Source organism: Fusarium mangiferae (genome assembly GCF_900044065.1).
Source record: "Fusarium mangiferae strain MRC7560 genome assembly, contig: FMAN_scaffold017, whole genome shotgun sequence".
Taxonomy (NCBI): domain Eukaryota; kingdom Fungi; phylum Ascomycota; class Sordariomycetes; order Hypocreales; family Nectriaceae; genus Fusarium; species Fusarium mangiferae.
The window spans coordinates 48995-76667 of record NW_024573937.1 but is presented as its reverse complement, the minus strand read 5'-3'; the positions used below and the strand labels follow the sequence as shown (position 1 = coordinate 76667).

Below are 27673 nucleotides of genomic sequence, written 5' to 3'. Positions count from 1 at the left end.
CCATGTTCTCACGACAGATATCCGGGTTACACGCTAAGCTTAAGGAGTATCCACTTGCTTCGGATTTCACAGAGCATGGGTACTGGTTCTCTACCTCCTCATCTCACTCCCCCGCCAACGTTTGTAAGTACCCAGCAAGTACTGAGACAGGGGGGAGCTGTCAGGCACCCAATTGATCCAACCACACTTTCACAACCGGACGATGCGAACCATCAAATCCGCAGCCTCGCTCCCTCCGCTCTTTTCCACTTCTGAGAACTAGGCCAGTTGGTATCACGCAAGTTCGGGGACTCAGTTACGCGTTCTCCCAAAAATACAGGATCTCGGATCCTGCTGTAAATATGCACAATCTGAGTTACATGAAATACCACACGCAACGTTGCGAGGCTTACGAAGCCAGGAGGGAATGCATCTCTTCAATTCCTATAGATAATTACTGCCGTAGCATCTTCAGCCTTGCCGATAATGCACAACCCACGTATGCAGGTAGCTTGCTCAAGTGATCCGCATATTGAAGCATCATAGATAAGTATCCTTCGCCAATATCATCGAGCATCTGCACACACCCCGAAACATGCGGATGATTGCAGAAGCAAATCGCCGTTGCACATGCAACCGCACCCACGCCAAGGGCATATACCATAAGTGCGTTGGTACTCACTGTGACTAGGATTCATCCAAGTCTGTACGACCAGCGTTGTGATAGATAGATACGGGGTTGACAATCCGAAATGGTTTACCGGACTTACTTATTAGGTATACAAATGAAAGAAGAGGAAAGAGGAAACATAAACAACTTCAAGTTTAGTAAAACATCATAATCTCATCGGGTGACCCGAATGACTCTGTAAAGAGTCGAGTCACACACAAAGCTTCCGGTAGTCAGTTGCCAACCTCGTTCTGGTGTTTCCAAAATCAGGCTGATGGATTTCGATGAAGTGACCTTCAGTTCCTTAAACCGATATATAGTCGCGATACTGGCTGATATTGTCATTCTCAAGGCCTAATATTTAGAATAACACTTGATGGCTTTTGCACTATAGGTTAAATTTAATATACGATAGCAGTAATTTAATAAGAGTGCTAGAGCGCTTACTTCGACCCTGGAGCGAAGATGGATATGCCCCTGACTTTGTCATCGATGCCATCGACAACATCGAGCCTTATTATCTTCAGGTATCTAATATGACACAATGGGTGATCGTGCATCCAGGAGGAGCAAATCCGTTGTCGTAGTCGACGTATATGAGGTGCGAGGAGTAGAAAGACGATAATAGTTCATGTGCTTAAGCGTGGGGGGTAGGATAGGCTAGGAGTGAGGTTGTGAGAGGTTGTGAATAATGCAATGTGATTGGACGATGCGGGGGGGAGTAGGAGTGCCGTTCCCTGGGCCTCCCATATATAGTCCTCCTCCCCCCTCGACCATTTTCTCTCATTCTCCCCCTTTCGTATCACTTCACTCTTCTCATCAAAACCCCATCAAAAAAAACTTCCCAATCGTCTTTCCATTCCACTGCATCACTTGATAGCGTTCAAAGACCCCTTAAGTCCAAGTAGGACAACATTGCATCCACACCTGTCCTACATTGCTGCTCCTCTCACTTGATCTCCATATATCCTATCACACTTGTGAACGTCCCCTTCCGCTTGCCATGGCAATCAACCCTTTCCTCAATAAAGATGGGATGACTTCTCATCGTTCCTCCCACATTCCTCCCTTGTCGTCCTCGGCCCCAGAGTTTACACAAAGCAGTGTCCTGCTGTCGTCCCAGAGCCGGTTCACTGAAAAGAAACTCCATTCAAAGAAGCGCAGGTCCCAAGACGATCCCGCTGCTGGTAGTGCCGCCTCCAGATCTCGCCGCTTGGCTGACATCCCTCGCCGTGTTGAGCGGATCAAGGAAGCGGATGCTTGGCTGCGGAATGAAATTCCCAGAACACCTGGCCCATTCCAGCTGCCAGACTCAGATCAATGCTCAACCAGAGCCCAGGTGTCCTCACCTGGCCTGGAGCCAGAATATGAGCTCTATCAGGCGACTCCGCTCGAGCCATATGGTGTCTCACTTGAGGCGGCCATTGATAACTGGCGAGATAGCCGACAATCGTCCCATCTCGCTCCTGACGGAGGCTTTGCTTACGCGGGGTCCTGGTGCTACACAGCACCCGTGGAACCTAGTCACATGGAGCTAGAGTGGCACATCTCTGAGCGAGTCGTCCTCGCAGATGACTGGCGCCCCGAGACACCCAGGGATACTCGCCTCTCCACGCCAGACCTGCCTCCACTGTCGACAGACTTTGAGTTTTGTCCATGCCATCGCTCAGGCGAACATGAGCAAGACAGGATAAACCAAGAGTTCTACTTGGCGACAAGATCCAAGATGGACGTGCAGAGTATGTTCATACTTACATGGTCAAGAGGCCTCCTTCTCTTGCTGATGAATGTAGTGATAAATGCGCTGGCGCACATCGCACAGGACCAAACAGCATCCGGAACGGAGCTCCGATACGTTCCGCAAGAAATGAAGCATGCGTGATGGTAGAGTGAGGTAGGATTGGCAACATCTGTATAGGTTTGAGATCTAGCGTTTATGCTGGCATGGTGAATTGAGCGACGTTTTTGAGACAGGCGAAGCTATTAATAATTTGTTAGGTGTATATAGAGTGTGTTAGTATATTGTGCTTAGAAAATGATCATATGCAGGCAATTTCCGTTGAATGTTGCTTTTGAGGATGAATGCCATTCAATTTGCTGCTTTTAATAGGAATAAGTGAAACATTGCGCATATCAAAATAAACATAATTAGACAATAAATGATGTGAAAATGGGCGAGGCTGCTGGAAATGATAGAAAAGTGAGGTATCGAGATGCGTTGATGATATGTTTGACTTAACGTCTGGTGTTGAGGAGACTTGATGGACACAAAATTGGGGAAGGCCCGTCGGGGTTGACTGAGAAGTGAGACTGGGAGGGTGAGAAAACAGGCAGAAGCGCTTGATATGCCTGAGGCAGAAACTAAGGCATCAAGTTCTCCCTACCAAACGGAACTGGCAACACCTCAGACGATAAGAAGCCGATAATTCGACTGATGAGGCTTAAATTAGACAGCCAGGCTGACGAATCTGTTGCGATCATGCAATGCCATCTCAAAACGTATCGTCTAACCTGAGAACTGACAGCGTGTTTCTCTACCAGTGGCTACATATGCTGTGCACAGCAACGAGTGCCAGCTGGCTTGACCTTGTGGTGACCATTAATGACACAATATAGAATTGAGCCTCATTCCCATGTCATTTTGCTGTGATGATTCCGTAGAAAACGATGCCATGCGATGGCGGAGCTGCTTTTAGGCTGGCGTGGTTGACCCAATGAATGGAGTCTCGAAACGCAGCATGAGAGGTGAAAAAGCCCTCACGTCATACTTGTAAGGCCATTACCAACGCCACTATCAAAGTCGAGAATAAAACTAGACTTGCATTGTTATTCTCTTTCCATTGTTCAGCAGTTGGGTTTTTCATGTTACAGGACCAATATCTACTGGTTTGCTTGATCTCAGTCTCACTAACGGAATTGGTTACGTCATTCATAGTCGCCTTCATTCTTGATCCAGCGATTACCTGTGATCAAACTTACAAGCGATATAGAAAATAAACGATAGACAAAACAAAATGGCGGAGAATTACGTCCTCCGAATCACAGCTGGTCCTGATTACGATCAATCTCAACAGGTCGAGGTCCCAGTCAACACTGCCAAGCCCATCACCATCAAAAGCGACCGCGCTGATATTGAGCTCAACGTTCGCGTCAACGACTACAAAGGCCTTCCTCGCAACTCACCAACGACTTCACCATACTTCTCAACCGAGCCTCACGCCTACAACAGGGATCAATACAGCATCTCATTCCGCTTCACACCAAAGAAGCCCTCCATCGATGAGAGCGATGGAATCAAGGCCACAGATCTTCAGTTCGGCAATGACTTTGATCATCCCATTCGAGATCGTCTACCGCCTGGTTTCAACACGGCTATGAGTATAGTGCGCTGGTGGATTGATCCTGGTCTGGATGGCGATGCGTATGCTGATAAGCCCTTCTTGTATGGTCCCGCGTTGAGTTCTTTCAACACTATACATGTGGGCAAAGGCGAATTCGATGAGGAGAAGGGTGGTCTTTGGTTCGAAGAAGGTGGCGATGAAGATGGTCTCGAAGCTCGTGAGGAAGTCGGCGCTCCTCTTACCAGCAAGGCGAGAATGAAGTGGGCTCTCAGAGCTGACGCCAAAGAGAAGTGGGTGTTTGAGTATGGCCAGACATACGGCTTCGACTTCTTCAATCCGTATCTCAACTTTTCAGACCTCGCGTTGAACCTACCTGGCTTCCAGCTACCCATTATGAAGTACTGGGACGGTCAAGGTCTCAGGTAAGCCGACACCCTACTTTTCCACAGCACCGGGACATTTTGTCACACTCATTCCATGCCTTTCCGTTTACACTCGTTACAGGCCCGGCCCGAAACGCTCACATCAACTCAGATATGTCTTGCGCAACAAGGAAACCGGGGAGCCGTACCTCGTGATTCTGTTCTCGCTGTACCACAAGGATTATGTAAATGAGGATGGGTCGTTGAAGGACGGGGCACAGGATTCTTTCAAAGGACCTGAGAAGGTTACTGAGGGTGATGAGGAGTTTGATGGGGACGGGGCACTGAAAGAGGCGACGGAGCAATTGGGACCGAAGATTGATGAGAAGGGGAACGAACAGACGAGTGTTGATGATCTTGACTAGGAGATAATTAGAGATAAGGCTGACCAGGGTGTAATAGAATTCTAGATCTCGGGATGATAACCCAAAGAGGTAGAAGAGAAACAAGCTTCTTCGATCTCGTGTTTCGGGTAATGGATCGCATCCTCACTTATTTTCGGATCCGTCTCTCATTCGTCCCCGAAGATCCCATTTGTGGCTTCACATCGTTCGAATCATTTAAGCAATCTAAACATGAGACTAATGAGTAATGGCTGCAATAGCGGAGTATCCAGTCACATGAGCATTCACGTGCCCTTACATCATATCTCCTCTTGGGTCTGAATTCGGTTGCAGCACTCGTCACAAAAGATACTACGGTATCAGTTACAGATCCTCGGTACCGTCCACGCATAAATGGCAGCGCAGAATCTTTTTCCCGTCCACTAAACGTACACGTATGCCCAGATTTCACAAATTGTGTGCGTGCGGGGTGGGAATCTCAGATCTGCAAACGAGATATCCGGTAATAGCAGGAGTTAAACCCCATCTCTGTTTTATTACCGATCGAACCCCCTCAAAAGGTCGAGACTGTTTGTTCCTCGGGTACACGGTCCAATTGGATATCCTCTCGGCTGTTATCATCCGAGCGTGGCTTTCCTAAAGAAGTGGCTGCCGAAGCGGCATCTCGAAATCGAGCAGGTCGTTTGGTGACGGGGGAAACTTGGCGTGCGAAAGAGGCTTGGTCTAGGGGTTTAGCGTTTGGCTTTGTTCACGTCCGTCTTGTTCCCGATGCCTTGGTGCCGGGTTATGATGGATGACTACGGCATTGTCCCCGGATGGGTTATTTGCGAAAGGTCGTATACGTAGGAGCGGAGAGAGAGAGGAAACCTGATCTTCCCAACATCCTCTTTTCGTTTCAACTGACGCTGTAACAACGGTGAGAGTTTTGTGTCTCTTCAGTTGGTGTCTATGTCTTACACACGGTTACTGATCGACACAAGATATCACTGGCCTCCCGCTGACGTCCCTGTCTCTAACCTGACCGTGCCGCACAAACATCTCCTCCATGACCCATCGGAGAGAATGTATTCCCCGTTAGCGTTTCCCAGTGTCCGAGTCACACCTCAAACGTGGGCCTAGCAGGCGGATACAGCGCCAAGACACCATTATTCCCGTTGGTATCCCGCCTTTTGACCCTCACCCAGCCCTTGATAATCCCGGGTTTACGCTCCGGATACAACACGGTCGTTGTTCCTGTCCTGTTCTTATTGTAATCATAATCCGCCCTTTTCTCCCATTCATTCTGCTCTTCTCCCTCTCACCGCTGTGTGTCTGGTGAAAGATTCGGGTGTCGTTGGACTATCGCTGCTGTATAATTTGCCGATTTCTGGATATTGAACATCACGAACTATCGATATGATCGAGTCTGATACGGTCCAGACTGCGGGTGCTTCCGTTCAGGACCAGGGCGATCTCGAGATTGGGCCCAGCACCCTCCCGTCTTCATCAGCACAACCGAATCTTGGTAGTGAAGACCCTATATCCTATCTATATCTAACACTCGACACTCCCCTACCATCACCACCTTCATCAGACTCAAATCTTACACAAAATCTTCCACCATGCCCAGATCTTCGACCTTACGCTTCACCCTTCACGTTGCCCCGAGCACGCAAAAACATCTTCCTCGCGCTCTCGTGCATCGCGACAATGCTGACTGCATATACTGCTGGAACCTACTCCCCACCCTCGAGAGCAATGGCTAGAGATATCGGGGCCAGTCATACAGCTACACTCGTCGGAATCACGACTTTCTGTGCGGGTTTCGCTATTGCACCAATGGCACTCGCCCCCATTTCTGAGATCTGGGGTAGACGTCCTGTTTTTATCCTCGCTGGTTTTGTGTTTGTCATCTCCCAAGCTGTCTGTTCTGTCATGCCCGACTTGGCTGGCATGTTGATCGCACGCTTTTTCGTTGGTGTCGGCGGTTCCGTCTTTAGTTCCGTCGTGGGCGGTGTCATTGCTGATCTGTGGGAGAAGGAGGAGAGGAATACCCCGATGGCTCTCTTCAGTGGCTTTGTGCTTTTCGGAACAGGTCTTGGACCTCTAGTGTCTGCTGCTTTCGTCAACGATCTTGAGGATGATACAATGGCTTGGAAGTGGTCGTTCTGGCATCAGGTTATTCTCGATGGATTCTTGCTGGTCGCCATCTTGATCTTATTCAAAGAGACGCGAGGCTCGGTTCTGCTTTCACGCAAAGCTAAGAAGTTGAATCAGTGGTATCAACAGCTTGAGGATGCGGGTGTCTATGGAGTGTGGGTGACTGACCCTCGAGAAGATACCTGCAGCTCGTCATCTTCAAGCGTCAAGACCATGCCAGGACACGAAGCGATGCTCGAGTACAACAGACAAACACAACTACGAAGAATACGATGGCTCGTCGAGGCAGACGAACAAAGACCTCCTCTTCGACAAATGATGGCTACCTCTATCATGCGACCCTTCTACCTCTTGTTCACAGAACCAGTTGTCTTTTCCTTTTCTCTCTGGGCTGCCTTCTCTTGGGCCGTCCTCTATCTCTCCTTCTCCATCGTCCCGTATCTTTACTCTGACAACTATAACATGTCGATGCGCATCTATGTTGCGATGATGGCATCTGCTATTATCGCGACTGTGGTCGGTATTCTTCAAGAGAACCTGATGAAGCATCCTCTCTGGAGCGGACACGTTGACGAGAAGGAGGTTTCCCGCTTCTGGCGATTCATGAGGAAGCATTTCCCCGCTGATTCTCCCGAGGCACGACTGTACTTTTCCTGTCTCACTGCCCTCTTACTCCCCGCTGGCTTGTTCGTCGCGTTCTTGAGCCCCATTAGCACGAGTCACTACACGCAAGCTATTGGTATTGGTTTCGCAAATTGGGGCATTTACTCTGTCTACCTTGCTACGTTCAACTACCTTGCTGATACATATCACATGTACGCCTCTTCAGCCCTTGCCGCACAGAGCTTCTGTCGCAACGTACTTGGTGGCATCTTCCCTGTGTTGACCGGTATTATGTTTGACAATCTCGGTTTGAGAAACGCAGGTTGTGTGTTGGGTGGTATTGCTTCGGTTCTGACACTGATTCCATGGGTTCTGGTGTTTTTCGGAAGCAGAATTCGGGCCAGAAGCAAGTTTGCGATCGTAAGTTTACACACCGTTCCTATATACTTTAGATTGAGGGTCTGTTGTTAACTCCTGACAGTCTCTACAAAAGCAGTGAGGATGTTTATCCATGGAAAGGCGAAGTCTAGTCAGAATTCTTCCGTTTCTCTAGATGGCACGAAGAGTTGTGCTTGTATGACCTGATGAACCTAAACGGCCTATTATAACCATCATTGAACATATGGTACACATCATTTGTTTCTCCATTTTCAGCCATGCCACGTCAATACGTCGTCGCAGCGTCTCTGCTCAAGACTCTCTTCTTCTTCTTGAGCTTCCCCTTGCCGTAATTGCTCTTGAACCACGCAATAGTCCTCTTGTCCAACGTATCGCCCTTTGAGCCCTCCTTTCGTAGATCCTCACTAGTCCGCTCCGATAAGCTAGTCGCACTTCTCTCGCGAGTGCTCCTCAGCTTCTGCAGATCGCCCACAATAGCAGGGAGGATCAAGTCTCCGCTTACGTCTATGCGAGGAGGCGGAAGCTGTACGCAGCCTTCCCAGATGCGCAACGAGCTGGGGATGTCGTTGGTAGCGGAGACTTCGTGGTCGTCGAACGCAAGATTTCCATCACCCGTATCGATGTAGGACTTCTGACCAGCTAACTTGGGCCATATTGTCGATGGCGCAACACGGTATGCGTATCTCTTTGTGATCTTGCTGTTGTTCGAGAACAACGTCCCCATGAATGGTGCTGTGTACTTCTCGCTGAAACCGCACATGCGGACTGAACCGATGCGACCCTTGAGATGCAGGATATTGTTGCAGAAATGGAGGTACGAGTCGGGACAATACTCTTCCACAGGTGCTACAGTTGGGTAGGTTGGACTGATTGCATCGGGTAAAGTTGGACTTCGTAGGCCTCCAGCGTCTTCGTCGAAGTTGAATCGTCGGGGTGTTGTCGCTGTTGGACTGCGCGGCTCTGGTGTTTTGGCGCTTCGCGATGCTGATCGTGATGCCGGACGTGAACCTGATCGACTACTGATGGCTCGAGGTGGCGAGACGATGGCCGCTTGGGGCCGTCTTCCGTGGAAACGTCGACAGAGGAGGATTAGGCTTTCCATGGGACACGACTCCTTGCGCTTCATTTGTGCATTGATGAAATCTTGGAGCAGTTTCTCGATCTGCTCGACGTTTGGCGACAGCGCTACAGCGCCAGGATCAGAGCCGCAGCCTAAATGCGTCATATCGAGTTCGATGACGATGTTGTTTGCGTACATGCCGTAGTTGTTAAGCCATGTTGTTGCAAGTGGGCTTACTCTCGGTCCAGTGAATGGCGACAAGACGGCGTGTAGTTTCGTGTTCTGCAGAAATGCGACAAGAATGTCCGCGCGAAAGTCAAAAGATACTTCAAAGTAGGAAGATAGTTGCAGTAATGTCGATGAAGGCGACTCAAAGTCCTCTTTGCGCCAAACATCACGGCTAAGTGCATGTTTGTTCAAGCGCAGGGGCTTGTCGCAGGGCGGGAGTAGATAGCGACAGATCCGGTAACGCACAGAATCAGGCAGTCGGAAATACCCAGAAGTTGGTTTCTTTCTCGCATGGTTCTCATAGAAGGATTTAAGCACTTTTTCGAAGCTCCCTTTCTCAAAAGCGCCGTGATACACAGCATCGAGTGTCCGATCCCAAGCCGGGAGCCCTTGACGATGCGCACTCTGCGACACGCCCAGCCCAGGGAACACGGTAGAAACAGGCGTAGAAGGCTGTGAGCGGTTCCTCCAAGAGGATGGATTAGAAACACTTCTTGTGCGCGCTTTCGCACTGCCTTGAAGGGGCATTATGAGGTCAGCCGAGCTATTGTGGTTATGGTGCAGAGGTAAAGACTGGAGACGCACTCATCCTCAGAGTCTCGAGACGCTCAGAAATGTCATTTTTGGTCTTGATTGAGCCGACGCGACGGAGGAGGGAGGTTGCAGATGTGGAGGGCGATATAGAAGGCGATGATGATACTGGAGTCCCCATTGCGGCGACGCTGTCACTGCCCTGGCACTGGCACTGGCACTGGCACCGGCGCAGACTTTACCCATTTCTCTATACAGACTGGATCAAGGGATAGGTAATTAAACAATGCGAGGTCCAAGATGTGAGGGATTATTAAACAAGTCGTCGTTTCCTGTGCTAAAGCTTACGTAGAGAAGATAAACTTTGGTCCGTCTGGTGACTTACAAATAAGACATCTAGTATGAGGTAAGTACAGGTTAGGCAATCCCTAACGTCGTCGTACGATTCATGTAGTCTACTCTACTGCCCATACAGCATTTGACAGCGGAAAGTTACAGTCTTATCTGTCTGAGGCGTCTTGTTGTTTCTTCTTTGAGTATCCAGTTGCTACTAATCTTTATTTGGAAGTTATTTCATTGAGGTACCTATCATATCACTTACTCAAAGCGAACTTTCCATTCTGCGACAGCATTTACACTTCAAGCAAGACATTTAATACTTTAACTCTGATGCATGAAAGCCAAAACGATACATTCAATCATATGAACCACTTTTACTTTCCAATATGGCGAATACAAGAATCGTGGCCAATGTGTGGTCCATAGAGTCTGCTACTTGTCGTGGAAGACACCTTGGTTCAATCATGTAAGTGACTACAACGAAGGGGCTTTTTCCTCAAGATTTTTTATCTGGACTCATCATGGCAAAAGACCGAAGTGTCGTGAATTGGTCTGACCTCCAGAAGAAGGAGGAAGTCTCTGGGTTGAGGGCCATGCAGTCAATGCCTTGTCCCCAGCAAAACGCAGTGAGTTCTTCAAAGTAACTCTTTCTAAGCACCAACCTTTCGTGCGCGCAATATCCAATATTCTCATAAACTTTTGAATGAGCCTTTCAGCATAAAGGCAAACATCTTTAAATAAGTTACGTCTTTCCTCTCCTTCCACTCCAACTTCTCTCTCCGTTTATCCTCAAGTCTTTCCGTCTCTCATGATTATATGATCTTATTGGACTCCAGGCTCAACAAACATCAATTTCATCAACTTGATATCCTCTACCATGTTATCCTCAACCCCTATAACGGTCTTGGACCCCAATGTCGTCATCCCTTCATTATCTACAAGAGTCAGAAGCAGCTTGGCCATGCCAACTCAAATATTAGTCGCCCGAAACTCGACTGGAAACACAACAACAAACATAACCGCCAAAGCCAAAGACTCTCCGATCTTCTACCCCGACAGTGAAGGCATCATTTCCTTGGCAATTCTTGCAGGCATCTTGGCTTTCTTCGTGGGACTCGTACTCCGAGATCTCCTTGACAGGAGACGCACTGGCGAATTCAAGGAAGACAAAAGGAGCTGTCTAAGGTTTTTCCGAACACTCTGTCACCTGCCTTGTCTGATGTGTAGCAAAGACAACTGGAAGCAACTGTGGATCAAGTTCGCCAATCTCTTCCGCTCCAAGGCCAACCAGCGCGTGGTGAAGAAGGCGGGTCAGGACGGAATCGAACTGGTCCAAAGACTCGAGAATGGGAAAAACGTCGGGACATTTAATGGTGCCTGGTCGCCCAAGCCGGCCTTTAATAGGAAGAGTGGTTCCAAAGGCAAGGCCGTCGACACTACCGTTCTCCCTCAGGTAGCCGATTTCAGCGTGGATCATGGCCAAGACGGTCAAGGTTTCGAATCTACTCCTGTACGTGGTGCCAGCTCAGGGTCTGTCCGACACGGCTCTTCTGAACATGATAATGCTTCGGGCATCTACAATCCCAGAGATTTGTACGCCGAACAAACAGGTTCCAGCTCGACGAATCACCACCACGGCGCTGGTTCGAGTTCAGCTTCAGCCGACTGTAGCCATTGGTGGTCGTCGGGTCATGGCCATGGCACTAGCTACAGTCACAGTCATAGCAACTCCCACAGTCATGATCACGGGTCGTATACTCATGATTTCGGCCACACTGACTCTGGTGGCTTTGATGGATGCGATGGTGGCGGCGACTAATACTGGTTACGAAGTTACGAATGGGATGCTTTTAGATGCTCTGTACTGGTTGAGAATCACCGTCTGGTTGACTTGCTTTGGGCGGATTAGCCTTGCTAGAAGAATATGCTGGGTGTTGATCGATGGTTCTGATGCAAGAATCTCGGTGGTCGACACGGAGTTTTCGATGGTCAGAGCAGTCTTGTATTGGTACACTACTGGGAACGTATTGCGCTGTAGAATGCCAGTAGAAATAGAAAGGCAATGTTTATCTGCCGTCTAGCCACCTGGTGAATGTAAGTGAAGAGTTCCACATTGGGTTCCTCCACGATTTAAAATTCGTCTATATATACTGTTGCATCACGCCTATCTATCACATACGACCAAAGCTCGTAGAAAATACGGGATCCCGTCCGCTCTCCCATAGTCAAGCTGCGAAGCGCTGGATTAGTAGTTGGGTCGGTGACGACCAGCGAATCCCCGGTGTTGTATGTTTTTTGTCAATTCTTCTTCTTTTTGTGGATAAATTGCGTGTGATCATAGCCTTTAACCGAAGTGTTATGTTTAGGTGTAGAGTCAAGGTAGTGAGTGGATGGTTGGTGTTGATGAGAACGAGGAAGCTCCCCCTCCTCTATATTAACAACCTAGAAAACACAGAGCGTAAGCAACAAACACAGTACAAAGAGACATAACGGAGATCACGCCGACCGGGCCTCAGGTAAGATCGGATTAGCACTTTCTTTAACAGCTTAGGATTAAGAACTTAATGGTTCGCAGGTTAAAGAACTTAGCCTCCAATCCTATACTGTAGCGACGGCTGCTGAAGACATTGAATCTGGTCCGGTAATGAACCGTACCTGATAAAGAAAATGAAGAGGTTTCTCTTCTTAGGTAAATTGGATTTCTTGCATTTCTTATGCGAGGTAGGTGCAGACTCTCCCTGTTGATGATCATCCTTGCCATGATCTACAGAGTGGTTGCTGCAGAGTATATGGTAGATAAATGCCTTTGACATGGGGTAAACAAGTACGCGACAAGCCATGCAGCAAGTCAGCAGTCTCAACGATCAAGAGGAGTATCATATCTCTTTCCATATTTGTTGAGGCACAGTAAGTTGTCTTGGCCAACGAAAGGCCAAGGACAAGTTTCCGGCGATTGGCATCTGTGCAACTTACACGGACACACCGTACACGAAGCTGTTTTCGTGCGCGGATATTAGTCTGTTTGCCGATACAGAGCCTGGTTTAGTGCATTATCTGATTAAGCAACGGCCATCAAGAACTTCGAAGTGTCTATGCCATCTTGCAGAACGGGCGTTGTCCATCTAATCAAGACATAAAAGATATCGATATCTTGGTCCGGGGATTGATACGAGGTTACTAACATTTGGCTGACCGGCAGTTGTGCCGCTTAAAAGTGGCTGCAGGGCGATTACAGGGGTCTTGTCACTGAGCCGTAGCACCCTCAGGGGCAGTTACCTTCCATTCCGGGCGTCTTTCGGCGTGTCGACCAATGATACTCTCTTGGGATGTGTCAAGTGACGTAACATTTAATAACAGAACAGTCGGCGATTGCAATTTGATCGGCGACCAAAATAATGTCCACGCTCTGTGAACCTCAAGAAAGCGACTGTAAGTCACGATGCTTGTCTCGGCATCTCATCTCAGGTAATTGCTTTCTTCTGACTCGTTCCTGTTGTTCACGTGTCACGTTGCTCACCGCTGGGCTTATCATGAAGTAGAGAAGGGCTTATATAAAGTGAGATTCTTCATCTCACTCAAAGTTTCGATGATTGTTCTCCGAGATATTCCCCGACGTCATTTTCGTTAGAGATCCATTGCGAGTCCACTGTGACGTCTACTAGAGATTTGTTTCATTTGCGACGACACTCACATAGTGTTTTTGGCGATGTATTGTTGCTCATTATTGAAGTGATCCTCTCTTAATTCTTCTGTAGCCATGTTCTCGCGATCAACACGGCGCTTGGCCAGCCAGCTACGACCCCTACGATCTTTATCTATCCCTGCATCACAAGCTCCCGCGAGGGTACAATCTCGCACCTTCATCGCAACACGACTCACAAGATCTGCATCAACAAAACCTCCCGCCTCCGATAAGTCTGCGACGATATCGAGAGATCCAAGCACTTCCTTCGCATTTCTCCTCGCTGGAGCAGCTTCCTTCTACCTCGCATACAGCTTCGCGCAACAACCTCCTACACGATGCGACGCCATTGCCCATGACGAAAACGACCATGATCCTCGAGATCCTTCTCTTCCTCGATATCGCATCAACGAGGTGCGCAAGCACGATGCTCATTCTGATCACCCCTGGGTCATCCACCGCGACAAAGTCTACGATATAACCGAATGGATTGGCGCGCATCCTGGCGGCGATGTTATTCTTCGCGCTGCTGGTGGCTCCATTGATCCCTACTGGGATATCTTTTCTATACACAAAAATGACTACGTCTACGATATTCTAAACCAGTACCTAATTGGGTACGTCGACCCGGCAGATCTCGTCGATGGGCGACCGGCGCGAGAAGAGATCGAGGATCCTTTCTCGGATGATCCCGTTCGACATCCAGACTTGATTACAATGACGCAGAAGCCCAGAAACGCAGAGACGCCAGCTTATGCTATGACGAACGATTTCCTTACGCCTAATGATCTTTTCTACGTGCGCAACCACATGTGGGTGCCATCAATCACCGAGGACCCGAACAATCACAATCTCACGATAGAACTTCCTGACGGAACCACAAAAGAATACACCCTCGCTGACCTCAAGAACCGATTCAAGTCCCACAAAGTCACAGCCTCTCTTCAATGCTCTGGTAACCGCCGGCGACACATGAATGAGGAATCAGGTCGCAAAACAAATGGTCTTCCGTGGACTGCTGGAGCTATCTCAAACGCCTGCTGGGAGGGCGTCTTGCTCTCGGACGTACTGGCAGATGCAGGCTTTGATCTGCATTCGGGCCTCACAGGAGAATCCGAGGCAAAGCACGTTCAGTTTAGCGGCCTAGAAGCTTACGGTTCATCGATTCCTATTAAAAAGGCCATTGATCCCCAGGGCGACGTAATACTCGCCTACAGAATGAACGGCCAGACTCTCCCGCGCGATCACGGGTTTCCTCTACGAGCTATTGTTCCTGGACATGTTGCTGCACGATCTGTCAAATGGTTGAACCATGTCACGCTGAGTGACGAGGAGAGCACATCTCAGTGGCAGCGACGCGACTACAAGTGTTTTGGACCGAACCAGACCAAAGTCGACTGGGATTCAGCACCCGCCATTCAAGAATTACCTGTCCAAAGCGCCATCACAAAGTGCAAACTTGGCGATTGGACAGCCAAGGATGACAATTCTCACACCTATACAAAACCAGCTTCACTGTCTGGCTACGCATACTCCGGTGGAGGCCGCGCCATCGTTCGCGTCGATATCTCTTTCGATAACGGCAAAAACTGGTCTCAAGCCTCCATTCTTCCCGACTGTTCCACAAAAGAGGGTGAAGAATCGCCTTGCTATGGTCACGCAGCCTGGGCATGGCGAAGATGGAAGTTTGACGGTGCGGTCCCTTTGGAGGCGTTTGAACCCGCACCATCAGGGAAGCGATGTGCGACTTTCGTTGTGAAAGCTACAGACGAGGTGTACAACACACAACCAGAGAGTCACGCAGCAACATGGAATATTCGCGGTAATCTTGCTACAGCGTGGCATCGCGTGAAGGTCTACGATGATGGTCCTACGGGGTCAGAAACAAAAGCCTAGAATTGGCTGAATAGCATTGGCGGTGGATTTTGCAGTTTTGGCTGGAGTTTGAGAGCAGGCGAAATGGGTTTGTTACAGGACGAGCGATATATGGCAGTCATTACAGCCATACGCACAATGGGTGCTTAATTATTAGAACGACTTACGTCAGAGTGTATCATCATTCTTTAATCGAGTTGATGACAAAATAAAACCACAGATGGTAGACCACCCAATTCTATTCTCGACTAAGTGAATACATCGTCCCCAGGCATATTGTACATCAGCCTTCGCTCCGTACCCGCTCTATTCGCTTGATCTGCCCTTCTAAGTGTACAATCCAACTATCTCCACTGTATCGTCCTCACTTTTGAACTGTTCTGAGACATATTCACACCTACTCGTCATCTTCGTCGTCATCCTCCCCAGCATCGGTGAAGTACTCGAACTCCTTAGGAACAGGGGCCTCTTCATCGTCATCCGAGTCTTCATCGACAGCGGTCAGTACACCTGCAGCAGCGGCAGCGCCTGAGGCGTTACCACCAGGAGTCTGGGGCTCAGCGTCGAGCAAACCAAATGGCGATCGACCTTGGTTGCGAAGCAACTGTCCGAGCATAGCGCTGTTGGCTCCTCCTCTCGACTCGGCAAGACTATCAAGCACAGCACGCTGAGCCCCGCCTCGTCCGCCTCGTCCAGTTTGTTGACCAGCCACAGGGGCCCGTTCCGTGGTGACCTTCTTGAGCTTCTCCTCAAGTAGACTCTTCTCCTCCTCGGGTTCGCTATCAAGCAGTAGCAGGGGACCACCAGTAGGCTGTAAATGTTAGCAATGCAAACGACGCAGAAAGACTTGTATGCTCACCTTCTTGACGGGCTTGTATCGGCCAGCGGGGAAGCTGACATACTTCAGTTGACCAGGAAGAACTCGGGTCATGTTCTCGATTTCGTAGCCAACCTTCTCCTTTTCGGGCTTCTTCTTGGTATCGGTGGAAGCAGCCGGTTCCTTCTCTTGCTCTTCCTTCTTATCCTTAGCCTCGTCCGCCTTCTTGTCCTCGTCCACGTCCATCTTGTCGCCACCACTCTTAGAGGGGGCGGTGTCGATTTCCATGCTCTCTCTTCGCTGAGCGCGCTCCTTCTTCTGGGCTCGTCGTTTGGCCTGCGCAGTTGTTGATAGAATTGCGGTGGCAATCAGGGCAGGACCTTCTTCGGTCTTGACTTCTTGCTCAGGAGGGTAATCGAAGAGGCTAGGTCGTGTAGCGCAGTGGAACTTGAAGTTGGGTATCTCAAGGTCATGATCAAGTCCAATGATGGAAGTGGGAGAGAAGCTTAGCGACAGGAAGTGGGTAAAGGGGAACCAGTACCAATATTGTGTGAACACAGCCATGCCAACAATGCCGGCCATATTGAGGTTGCCAGTCTGGGTTTGGAGGCCGATAGTGCAATTGCGGCCACCAGCGTCAATGATACCAAGCGCGAGAGCAGCACCGAACTTGGTCATGGCATCCTCGTGACGGTCGCCAACCACCTTCTTCAGAGTCTTGCGGATCGATGAGACCTTGGGGTTCATAACCTCGTTCTGCTGAACAAGAATCATGGCAAGAGAGATGAGGGCACCCTGTCGGACAAAGTCTGTGGGATCCTTCATCATAGGTTCGAGCAGGTCAATGGCCTCGTCAAGACCTGTGCCAGCGCATGAGATACCCAGAGCCATGGCGGAACCGTATCGCACGTGAGGGTTGTATGATTCGGAGAGGAGTTCAACCATACGAGGCACGCTTCCAGGCTTGCGGAAGAGGATGAAACCCAGACTCATGACTGCGATACGACGGACGTCATCATTGACGTCGCTGACAGCAATATGAAGGAGCTTTCGGATAGCCTTGTTGCTACCGGTGCCGCAGTACGCAAGAGCAACAGTCATGATTCCACCGTATCGCAGCGTGGGATCAGGGTCGTTGAGAAGTCCTTCGATAAGAACATCGGCTCCTTCTTGGCGGCCAAACATAATAAGTGCCATACCAATAGCAAGACCACGGACAATCTTCTCATGAGTGGTTTCGTGCGCATATGTAATCATATCCTCCAGAGCCTTGACATTTCCGGTGCCAAGCATGATGAGACCCATGGCCAAGCCAACAGCCTCACCATTGAGTGCAGAATCCTGGAACAGGATTTCTCGAAGCTTCTCAAAAGTTTCCCAGTCGCCAGTGGCCATGCCAGCAATACCCAGACCCAGAGCACCACCATGCTGAACGACCTCCTCCTCAGCCTGACCAAACTGCTCCTTTAGGTAGTCCAGAGCATCGGCTCCATGGTTGGCATGGATCAGTCCGTAGGCGTAGAGAGCACCTCCCTGACTGAAGATAGAGCCACTGCTGAGGCCACCTTGTCGGGGAAGATAAGGTTCGAGGAGCTTTCTAGATTGAGAAAGGTTTCCGCGGTGAATAACACCGAGAGCGGCAGTCGCCGTGAACTTGGACCAGTTGACTGCCTTGCCCAGCCACTCCAAGTTATCGCGGAAGAACTTGTCGTTTGTGGTTCCTTGGTTCATAAAGGCATTGCAAAACGTGACCGCAGTGTGGAAGATGGAGTTTCGGCCCTCAAGGCTGTCGCGGACCTTGTTGAGGATGCTCAGATCGGTTCTGTTGTTGCGGTAGAGGAACTCGAGGTTGAGACGGATGGTCTTGCTGCCATCAAGAATTTCTCGGATATTGGAATAGGCCTTGGATACTGGTTCAGGGAGCTCGTCTTCGGGGTCTTCCTGCTTATTCTGCATCAGAGATTCGCTCTCGTTGGACTGTTCACCGTTCTCGTCTGTCTCCTTCTTGACAGGCTTGCTAGCTGGGAGTGATGCAAGAACCTTGCCGAGAAATTCCTGTGTACCGTTGTCGTAAAGGTCGAAAGCAATTTGATAGGCGTTGGCGATGGAAGAACGGTCGCCCTTTTCGACAAGACTGCGCAGCATGCGAGATGCTTCCTCATCTGAGTTAAGGTAAACGACACACTTCGCGATGGCAAAGTAATCCGGGTTGGGAATATCGTTGAGGAGATCGAGAATTAGCCTCAGAATTTCTGTTCGGAAGGCCCTCTCCTGAACGATGTCCATGCAAACACCCAATGTGTACTCCATGAGATCCTCTGCCGGGCCAGGAGAGTTCTCGAGAGGGTTAGACTTAGCCTTCTTCTCGTCATCGCTAGCGCGCTTGATGACGCTTCGAAGAACATCGAGCTTTTTGGCCTCAACCGCAATACCCACCACTTGCCTGTAGCGACCCTGCTCTAGGCAGCTTTCGAAAAGCCTCTCAACAACCCTCTGAAGCGAGCTGGTAGCCTGGTCGGGGAGCTCAGCGATAGAGCCAGATCGGCCTTGCTTAAAAGCAGGCTGGAAGGTGGCCTCAACCATCGTGTTGTCGATCGAGTCACGGGAAAGAAGAGACTTGGGAGGTAGTGTTGTCTGCGAAAAAGGTGTGGTGGGAGACATGACAGCACCCTCGGCGCCACTCGCGAAGGTAGTAGCCAACTCGGGGAGGTCGGTGTTCTTTGAAGCCTGAGGAGCCGCCTTCTTCGCAGCATTCACTGCGATGTACTGGTCGACGCATTTAGAAATAATGGTCTCCTCGAACTCGCCGGGGGAATCGAGCTTGAAAAGATCACCGGCGGCGAGGGCAAAGACCATGCTATCATTGTAGGCTTGGAGATGGTAGTAGACCTTGGCAAGGACAAGAGCAGCGAGTTGACGCTCAGGGAACGACTCGTCCTCGTAGAGTGCCTCGCTGGGAGACAATGTTAGCGAAGCTTATCATACCATGAAAGGCGAGACGCGAAGATGACGTACATCTGTGTCAACACAGCAGCGACCTCAGTCCAGACGGTATCGATATCGTCGTTGAGGGTCTGCAGAGCGAAGACCTTGAGTTCGGGCTCCTCGTCAGTAAGGAAGGCGAGAACGCCGGTAGCCGAGACGATACCGGGCATCTTGACAGAGTATGAGGGATCGTGCGGGCGTGCGAGAAAGGTCCGGAGCAATGCGAGCGGCGATGCGAGAGGTTGCTGGGGTAAGAATGGTCGAGTAGTAGAGAATGCGTTATTTCCGTGTAGGCCCAATGGCATAAACAGGGCCCGGGAACGGAATTATAAAGTTTGTGCAGAAACAAAGGAGATGTCAAGAGAATTACAAGAGTCGGAGGCGATGAATTGGTTGGTGTTTTGCTCCAGCAGGGTCGTTCCGAGAAAGGTCCACGTCAGGCACAGCTCTGCCTTGTAGTAGGTGCACGGGCCAACCAGAGCTCCAGGCAGGAGCAGAATTACATAAGCTCCCTACTCCCCAGTACAAGCACGTGACCATTGGATGTCAAGATAGCACGCGACAGGGAGATGAATTGCACCATGCAACACTAGGTACCAGAGCGCTGAGTCGTTGTGGGTTTCGAAAGGTCGTGTGGATGTAATCATTCATTGCTCTCAATAACCTGTCAAATTTGCAGGCCGCCTCAAGCATATCCCATAATTCCTCCTCCATACATACACAAGAGACTTATTCACCAAAGCCAGATTCGCCCAAGCTACTAAGGTAATCATGCTATTATCATCACGTGAAAAGCAGTACAAAGTGTAGAGAAGAACCGCACAAGTCGAAAGGAAATCGTTTCCCTGTCAATCGGGGGTTTCCTCCAGAAATGCTGTGTTCGGAAGAGGATGCCTTCAGAATATTTTCTTACTGTCATGAACATGGGTAATCATGGGGAACATGTGACAGGACGTGATGATAGCTAATACCGATCAGAGAAACAGTGTTCAAGAAAGCTGTCTGGAAACTTATCCTACTCCTTGGCGATACAAGCGAGGATGTCGCTCAAGCGAACTACCTGTCAAATATCACCATCACTCTTACACGGCTGTCTGTTATCTGGGGCTGATATAACTACCTTAGGCATTACAGACTTGAGGCTCTGCCCTAGGGAGGAAAGAAAACTCGGGGCCTCGATCCTAAATGGCAAAAAGACTTCGGTAACTTAGCATATCTAAGTTTAGTATACCTTCTACTGAGTTTATTCTGGTGACCCAAAGGCCACATTAACGTTAGCCAAGGCGGCATTGGACTAGCAAGCTAGAGCTTCATGTGATACGCCATCAGCTTTGGACTAACTTTGACTAGATTCCGATGTACAGTATACACGATTCTCATGCACGTACTGCCGCAAATACTTTTCGATGAATTTGTGGCTAGCGCTCGTGCCTATGTTGCTATTGTGAAGCTGAACTCCAAATCCCATGGAGTTCCGCTGCCCCTGGTTCGTAACTCAACTATGACGTCGAGTACAAGTTCCTTTTGTATGAGAAACATCGGGGTTTTTGGAGCAAGCCAATGCTTACAAGAAGATCATATAAACATGCTGATTTGATAAGGCTGATGTCCTTTAAGCTTAAGGAGATTGCAAAGGACTTGACCCTCCACAGGAATCAGAGTCTGACCCTGGCGTTTGAGTCTGGTGCAATTTATCTCGGGACATATGGAAAAGTAACAAGTAGCGTGTCTCATCTTTAATTCGCTAACCTGATTTGCGTAATGCTAAGCCTCTCCGGGGGTTGATGATCGGTACCTAGATCTCCATTGAGCTCGCAGCACGGAGAATGTACTGCTAGTAAAAAATGTTTGGGGAACGCTATCGCTAATAAAATTTGTCCCTGGGCCATGTCCAGTACGTACAGTTGCGTTAGGTGAGGTAGTACCGCCCGTGGGCATATCCCTGGAGCTCTAGCGTCAGGCTGTCGCCTGTCCATCTTTGTTTGTCGCCAGAAAACGACGACAGGACACCAACACAAATATTAATCAATCTCTAGAACTATTCCAAGGCGCGAATAACCTCCAGCGCACACGATCCATCGATAATATCATCCGAACGAGCGTCTTTCAGCCGCGTCCGTCTGTTTCTGTACGCGATTTCTATTCGCCAATCGTCAATCGTCAATTCGACAGCGTGGCAGCCTCGCCATGGCGACGTAGAAACATCCCAACCAGTCATCCATGTCCACCTGCGCCGTCCTCCTCGCGCGACAACGAACGTCCTCCATCGCCTCAACAGCGTCATAGATCTATATCAGTTGAGGACAACATCTGTCTATACTCAGTTGCGCTCCCGCCGCGTCGACTACCTGGTTCAAGACAAGCGACCTGCACTGCAATTGTTTTGTGGTCTCCCAACTTCGAGGCGTCGTGTTGTCGCAGAATCTTCATTCTTTCCTCATCACGACACCATCGCCATGGATCTCCGCTCAGTTCTCAATACGTCTGATGGCGGCGATCGCGCTCCGGCCAAACCTGCGCCAAAACCGCAACCGCCGCCGCAGCTACATCAGCAGCAGCAGCAGCAACCTCACCCCCAGCAGATGCAACGACCATCGCAGAGTCCGGCCCAAGCACCCGCTCCTCCTCCGTACTATCGCGAGTACGGCCGCCATCCACCGCCGCAACCTTCGCCAGGCAAACCGATGCCCCAAGAATATCCTCCGCATGCTGGCCATCCTCATCACGCTCAGTCACGACCACCGTCGCATCCTCACCCATCTCCCCATCAACCACCGCCCGGTGCGTATCCACCACAATCTCCGTACCAGGCTCCCGGGCCATATCCAGGACGTCCTGCACCCCCTCCGCTACAGCCAACAGGCTCTTTTCACGATCCACGGTCCCCAAGCGTCCAGACTCCAGGTCAATCCCCTTATCGAACATCAACGACTCCGTCGGCCGTAGCAGCTGCCGCAGGCTATCCTTTTCCACCAACTCAGTCCCCTGGGGAGATGGCCAGTCCAATCCAACGGCACCAATATTCACCTACTCAATACGCAACTCGTGAAAGCTTCTCTCAGGGCCCACAAGGCGTGCCACCAGGCCATGCACCTGGTCATTATCCTCCGACTCAGCAACAACACCCACAAAGCTCTATCCCACAGGCTCAGCAATATCTGAATCAGCGTCCTCCCTCAGCTAGTCATTCTGCCCATTCTACTCCGACTCCAACATCCGCTCAACCACATCATCCCTACAGCTCTTTTGCACAAGGTAGTCCTGTCACAGCTTCGCGCCCACCGCCTGCCGAATACAATCGTCAACCTTCGCAACCACCCACGCCTGTCGGTCCTCCTTTGTCTGCCGGATCTCGACAAGCATCAGTTACAGGCGGTTTTGCACAGCCTTCGAGTCCTTACCAACAAAGACTTTCCTACACTGGAGCGCCCATACCGCAAGCACAGGCACAGGTACAAGCACAGGTACAAAGCTCACCTCCGCCTCCGCTTCACGCGAAGCGCATATCTAGTAGCTACGGTTCGCCCGCTCCCGACATACACCGACGATCCCAATCGCATAGTGAACGAGGTCCCAGCCCATCCGTTAGCCCCAAATCTCGAGTTCCGTCGATTCAAAGCAACCACGATCCACTTGCTGCATCGGCGGCAGCAGACGCCAAAGCCAAACTAGCTCAATCGGCTCCTATACCCCAACCAACCCAGCCAATGGCCATCGACACAGAACGCGCGGCAACTCCTGCCAAGCGCAAGCTTGAGGATCGCGACAGCCCCAGACAAGAGCCCGAGGAGAAACGAATGAAGCCCAGCGAGGTTAACGGCGGCGTTGCTGTGAAGCGCGAATCTGAGTCGGCTTCTTCCAGTGTACCGGCAGCTGCGGCGGTCAAGAAGCGAAGACGCTACTCACAGCCGCCTATCTGGGCACAAGATGCTCGAAAAATAAACAGCATGCCTACGAATGCGAACTTCGTGCTGCAAAAGAGAGTCCATTCACATCTCAACGGAAAGAAGGAGAACGCCCGTCCCAGCCGCCATGCTTCGCCAGAGACAAACCGGGGCAACCCTCCTCCTCACGTTCCCGCTGCTGAACCAGGCCCCCAAGAGATTCTTGGACCTTGGGAACCGAGTCTTACTGGCCTCAAACCTTTTGAGGACGTGTCAAGACAAGTGGCTGATTTCCTCTTCCTCAATGTTATCAACACTCCGGATATGAGGGAAATCAGTAGTCGCGGGATCCAGTTTGAAATTGAAGCGAAATTGGGCACTCTCATCGACAGAGATACCAATCAACGAGTTGATCGAGGTATTGCGTCTGAATGCATCTTGATGGACAACAGCCGTGTAGCTTTTAAGAGTAGCATGACGGAAGTGAGTGTTTCGGCATCTTCTTCATTCTTAACGTCGCTAATGGTGTTTTAGGGCTCACACAAGAAGATGAACGACTACCTGAACGAACTAGTCAAAATCACACATCCCATGAATCCAGTTGGCAGCCAACGTGTACCCATCGTTGCTCTGCACCGGAGAGAGAGAGACCGGTTTTTCGAGATTCCACCAGATCTACAAGCAAGGATACCTGGATGCGTGCGAAGCCGACTGGGATCGCGAAGAGCAGTCCGCGTGAGAGTCACATACAACCAAAAGGACAACAAGGTCATTGCCAAGATCATCAAGGCACGCGTATCTGACCTCGATATTCACTTTCCTATGTTGCCAATGGACTGTCGAATCAGTATCAACCTCGAAATGAACTGGGACGGCTCGGTGGAAGAACTGGAGCAGCTTCCAAATCGTGATCGTGGGGAAAACCCTGAGCGAAACAAGGACCGGCTCAGTTACACACACGGACCCTACCAGGTTGACCTCACGCAGGTCATACAAGATCGCCACGGAGTAAGCTCCCAAAGCCCCAGACAGCATTTCGGCTCAACTAACAATATTGCAGGTAAAAGAGAAGGAGCATGAACTTGAGATTGAACTCGACTCGAAGCTACTGATCGACCAAGGGAGCAAGGCAGCGAGTTCAAGACCACACCGCTACCAAGAGCTTGTGGAAGGATTTGTGGACAATATACGGCTTCTTACACGTAACGTGGCACACTGAACGGCAATAGATCATTTTAATTACCGGCGATAATCTTGGCTAAAAGGACGGGGTTCGCGGCGCTGTGTTTACAAGAGTTGGCTCTGAAGGAATACCAAGAATAAATCAACTTATCTTTTGTGATCTCAACCCATTTCTATGATGTTGAAAGCTGTCCTTCTGTTTGCGCAATGTCGCGCTTGATGTACAAAAAGTCCGTGGTTGGACGCAACAAATGATCGCAACCTCATTTCCAACTCGAGATCTGGCTCAAGTTGTCAAAATAACAGTAGATCAAGACATGGGTACGTTACCAACAGCTAGGCCGATAGGAGTCCAACAGTTATGATTTCTTCACGGAAGAAGGCACAGTCAAAATCATTGCGGGTTTCATAGGTTTCGGCTACCCTACATCATCAGGATGTTTTATCTGCGAATCGAACAATCTTCAGTCAAACATGAGGAACCTGCTGCACAAGTGCTGCCTTCTTCGAAGGATTAAATGAAAATACAACACTCCGGTTCAGCACTTTTTCTCCCGTGCCAGCTGATATATGGAATGGTAAAAGATGAATTTTGGTGCCGCTTTACTGTCAGATAACACATTCACAAATGTACGCCTTGCATAGTCGCACAATCAACTTCTCATAAACATGTTCTTCATTATCGTATGTACTCAAATCATCAACCATTCATGGCCTATATCCGGTATTGTACCCCCTTGTTGGCGCTGCACCTCGGTGGTCGTCCTCATAAAATGCTTCAAAGTCAGTGCCAGCATATCGACTGGCCGCAGGCACCGGTATTGTGTCTGCCTGTTCGTCAAAGCCCGTTCGGCCAGTCCCTCTTGACTCATGAACTTCCCCTGCGATCCAACTTAGGTAAACTGTCTCGTGTACAAGCACATAGCCGCCCGACTTCTCTCCCGAGTCATCAGAACCATCAGCACTTTCGAACTCGGGCTTCTTCTCCACGACAAAGATCTCGTTCCTCTTCTGTTTCCGGCGCCATGCAAAAGAGACGAAGCCGAGGAACCAGAGAATGCTGCCACCGATGACGGACCATGTGATGACTGGGACAAGCCACCACTGGAGGCTTTGTGGTGTTGAGGGCTTGATCCAGATAGTGACAATGGGCCACAAGCCACCAATTACGTATATAACCGCGCATATAACGCTGAGTGTCGGGTTGATATGCTTGCCAGTCATCTGTCGCCAAGTCTGGGGAACTGCTGCTGGGCTGTGAATCTCATCCTTGTCTGTTTGTGGTGGTCCCTTGAATCGGAGGATCAGGATACCAAGACCCAGAAAGATGCCAAAGAAGGCATTGATGACATATGCGCTCAGACTTGTGAGTAAAGTGTATGAATTGAAGTAGTCCATACCCCAAGTGGCGAAGATGAGAATGAAGCAGGATGTAAGGTGCAAGACGAAGGCACCAACAGGCGTTTTCTCTCTGTGGTCTTCGGGAGAGAGCCAGCGTGTGCTCAGAAGAGAGCTGAACATACCCTTCTTCTTGAGCCATGATAGCAATCGACCCAGAGAGATGTCGCCGTCTTGAGCAAAGAACTTGGCGTAGGGAATGATACCTTCCTTGGCGATCTCTTGCTTTACCCGTGCAGCGGTGTAAGTCATCACAATGATGTTACCCATGCTTGATATGGCAAGGAAAGCGTTGAAGATCCGCTGGCCAGTCTCGTCTTCGGTCAGGGAGCCGAGAGTTCTCTCGAAGAATTCTTGCGCTACGTTGGTGCTTATTTGATCCTTCTCTGGGACCACGACCATCTGAGGAGGGTTAGGCCATGGTAACGCTGGGACGGGAAACGATACTTACATATGAGATGTTGACAGCCATATAAAGCACAATGGCAATACCGACACCAAGCATCATGGCGATCGGATGCTTTCGCCTTGGCCTGCTAATCTCACCCATGACATAGTTGGGTTGTTCAAAGCCAGAGAAGCTGAAGATGATGGCCAAGAAAGCGTGAGCATAGCCATTAGCATCACCAGAGTCTGCAAAGGCACGAGATGGCTGAGTATTTTCCGAGATATAGTTCTTGACCTTCTCGCCCTTGGTAGTCTTTAAAGCTCCGGCACCAACCACAATAGCTGTCACGATAATGAGTAGGAGGATCATGACTTTTATGATTGCCAGCATGTTGTTGAGAAGAATGCCTGCTCGTCGAGAGAAGGTATGGATGAAGCAGGTGAGGATTGCTATTCCGATAGCAATACCCCTGATGGCTCCAGGAGCCGGGTCAGTATTGCCAGATGCGTATAGCACTCGTGTAGCAAAGCTGATACAGTTGCCCGCCATGTTTCCGAGAGCAATGAAACAGAAACCGAACATGCATGTACTCAAGAGTACGGTGCCTCTTCTATATGCAGGCTTTTGGTAAACATATTGGAGGTAATTGAGGTCACCGCCACTGCGAGGTACGCTCTGTTCAATGCCGTTGATGGTGTAGCGGGGAACGTTGAGACCGTACTCTATGTAGACATGGACGCCTGAGAGACAGTATATCATGCCCGCCAGCCAGAGGAGAAGAGATGCGCCCGTTGAACGGGTTCCTTCCATTACTCTCTGTGGCGAATTGAAGATGCCGGTTCCTGTGATGAGAGTTAGCGCTTCATTTGCAGAGTAGCACAGCGTTTCCAGGCCATATTTCCGTTCTGATGTAACCACCAAGTTTCAACATCGTGACAAGAGCAGAAGAAATGAATGACGAAAATAAGAGGATCAGCTTCCCTAATAGAGAAACTGCATTGTTTTGACACATGGAAACTCAAGCTTGGGCCAGAAGGAGCGAGCCATGGATCTTGATATAAGCAGACTTCCCCACTTGGGTCTCATCCGATCTCTGGGCTCTCAACTTAATTTCAACTTCAACACAACATCACCAAATCCAATATGAAATACCGGCGACAACTCGACGAATCGTATCCAAGAACTCCCTAAAACAATGGAAACTCACCAATCATTCGGTTAAGAACCAGGCACATGACATCAAAGTACCCAAGCTTGAAGGCTTCCTTGGGTGCTGATGTAAAGATGCCATTGGGATTATCGGTCTCCCTAAAGATCACCGAACGGTCGCTGTCCCATTCTGGCTCTTCACGTCGTGGTGGCTCACGGCTGTGCTCCTGATATGCTGCAAAGTCGTTCATTGTGTGG

At 49.8% G+C, this 27673-nt stretch overlaps 9 protein-coding genes and 1 non-coding gene across 10 annotated transcripts; 7 read left to right on the top strand and 3 right to left on the bottom strand.

The window, feature by feature from the left end:
- Positions 1–1652: 1652 nt before the first annotated feature.
- FMAN_03982 (uncharacterized protein) lies at positions 1653–2531 on the top strand (the record flags this gene model as incomplete). Its single annotated transcript, XM_041824097.1, has 2 exons — positions 1653–2388; positions 2443–2531. The coding sequence occupies 2 exons, from the start codon at positions 1653–1655 to the stop codon at positions 2529–2531; spliced, it is 825 nt and encodes a 274-aa protein (XP_041689612.1).
- Positions 2532–3663: 1132 nt separating this feature from the next.
- FMAN_03983 (uncharacterized protein) lies at positions 3664–4777 on the top strand (the record flags this gene model as incomplete). Its single annotated transcript, XM_041824096.1, has 2 exons — positions 3664–4412; positions 4525–4777. The coding sequence occupies 2 exons, from the start codon at positions 3664–3666 to the stop codon at positions 4775–4777; spliced, it is 1002 nt and encodes a 333-aa protein (XP_041689611.1).
- A 1374-nt stretch (positions 4778–6151) lies between these two features.
- FMAN_03984 (related to multidrug resistance proteins) lies at positions 6152–7997 on the top strand (the record flags this gene model as incomplete). The annotated part of the gene is made up of 2 exons (XM_041824095.1): positions 6152–7918; positions 7980–7997. The coding sequence occupies 2 exons, from the start codon at positions 6152–6154 to the stop codon at positions 7995–7997; spliced, it is 1785 nt and encodes a 594-aa protein (XP_041689610.1).
- A 165-nt stretch (positions 7998–8162) lies between these two features.
- On the bottom strand, positions 8163–9713 carry FMAN_03985 (uncharacterized protein; the record flags this gene model as incomplete). Its single annotated transcript, XM_041824094.1, has 1 exon — positions 8163–9713. One exon carries the CDS (start codon positions 9711–9713, stop codon positions 8163–8165), a length of 1551 nt encoding a protein of 516 aa, XP_041689609.1.
- A 1219-nt stretch (positions 9714–10932) lies between these two features.
- Positions 10933–11874, top strand: FMAN_03986 (uncharacterized protein; the record flags this gene model as incomplete). Its single annotated transcript, XM_041824093.1, has 1 exon — positions 10933–11874. One exon carries the CDS (start codon positions 10933–10935, stop codon positions 11872–11874), a length of 942 nt encoding a protein of 313 aa, XP_041689608.1.
- Positions 11875–12232: 358 nt separating this feature from the next.
- Positions 12233–12348, top strand: rrna45. The gene has a single exon (XR_005994037.1). It is a non-coding gene; the product is annotated as a ribosomal RNA (ribosomal RNA).
- Positions 12349–13812: 1464 nt separating this feature from the next.
- Positions 13813–15633, top strand: FMAN_03987 (uncharacterized protein; the record flags this gene model as incomplete). The annotated part of the gene is made up of 1 exon (XM_041824092.1): positions 13813–15633. The coding sequence occupies one exon, from the start codon at positions 13813–13815 to the stop codon at positions 15631–15633; it is 1821 nt and encodes a 606-aa protein (XP_041689607.1).
- Positions 15634–16009: 376 nt separating this feature from the next.
- Positions 16010–19584, bottom strand: FMAN_03988 (putative RPN2-26S proteasome regulatory subunit; the record flags this gene model as incomplete). Its single annotated transcript, XM_041824091.1, has 3 exons — positions 16010–16423; positions 16472–19382; positions 19445–19584. The coding sequence occupies 3 exons, from the start codon at positions 19582–19584 to the stop codon at positions 16010–16012; spliced, it is 3465 nt and encodes a 1154-aa protein (XP_041689606.1).
- A 2286-nt stretch (positions 19585–21870) lies between these two features.
- FMAN_03989 (uncharacterized protein) lies at positions 21871–24517 on the top strand (the record flags this gene model as incomplete). The annotated part of the gene is made up of 3 exons (XM_041824090.1): positions 21871–23781; positions 23833–24306; positions 24359–24517. 3 exons carry the CDS (start codon positions 21871–21873, stop codon positions 24515–24517), a joined length of 2544 nt encoding a protein of 847 aa, XP_041689605.1.
- A 671-nt stretch (positions 24518–25188) lies between these two features.
- FMAN_03990 (uncharacterized protein) lies at positions 25189–27666 on the bottom strand (the record flags this gene model as incomplete). Its single annotated transcript, XM_041824088.1, has 3 exons — positions 25189–26280; positions 26330–27108; positions 27474–27666. 3 exons carry the CDS (start codon positions 27664–27666, stop codon positions 25189–25191), a joined length of 2064 nt encoding a protein of 687 aa, XP_041689604.1.
- Between the last annotated feature and the right edge of the window lie 7 nt (positions 27667–27673).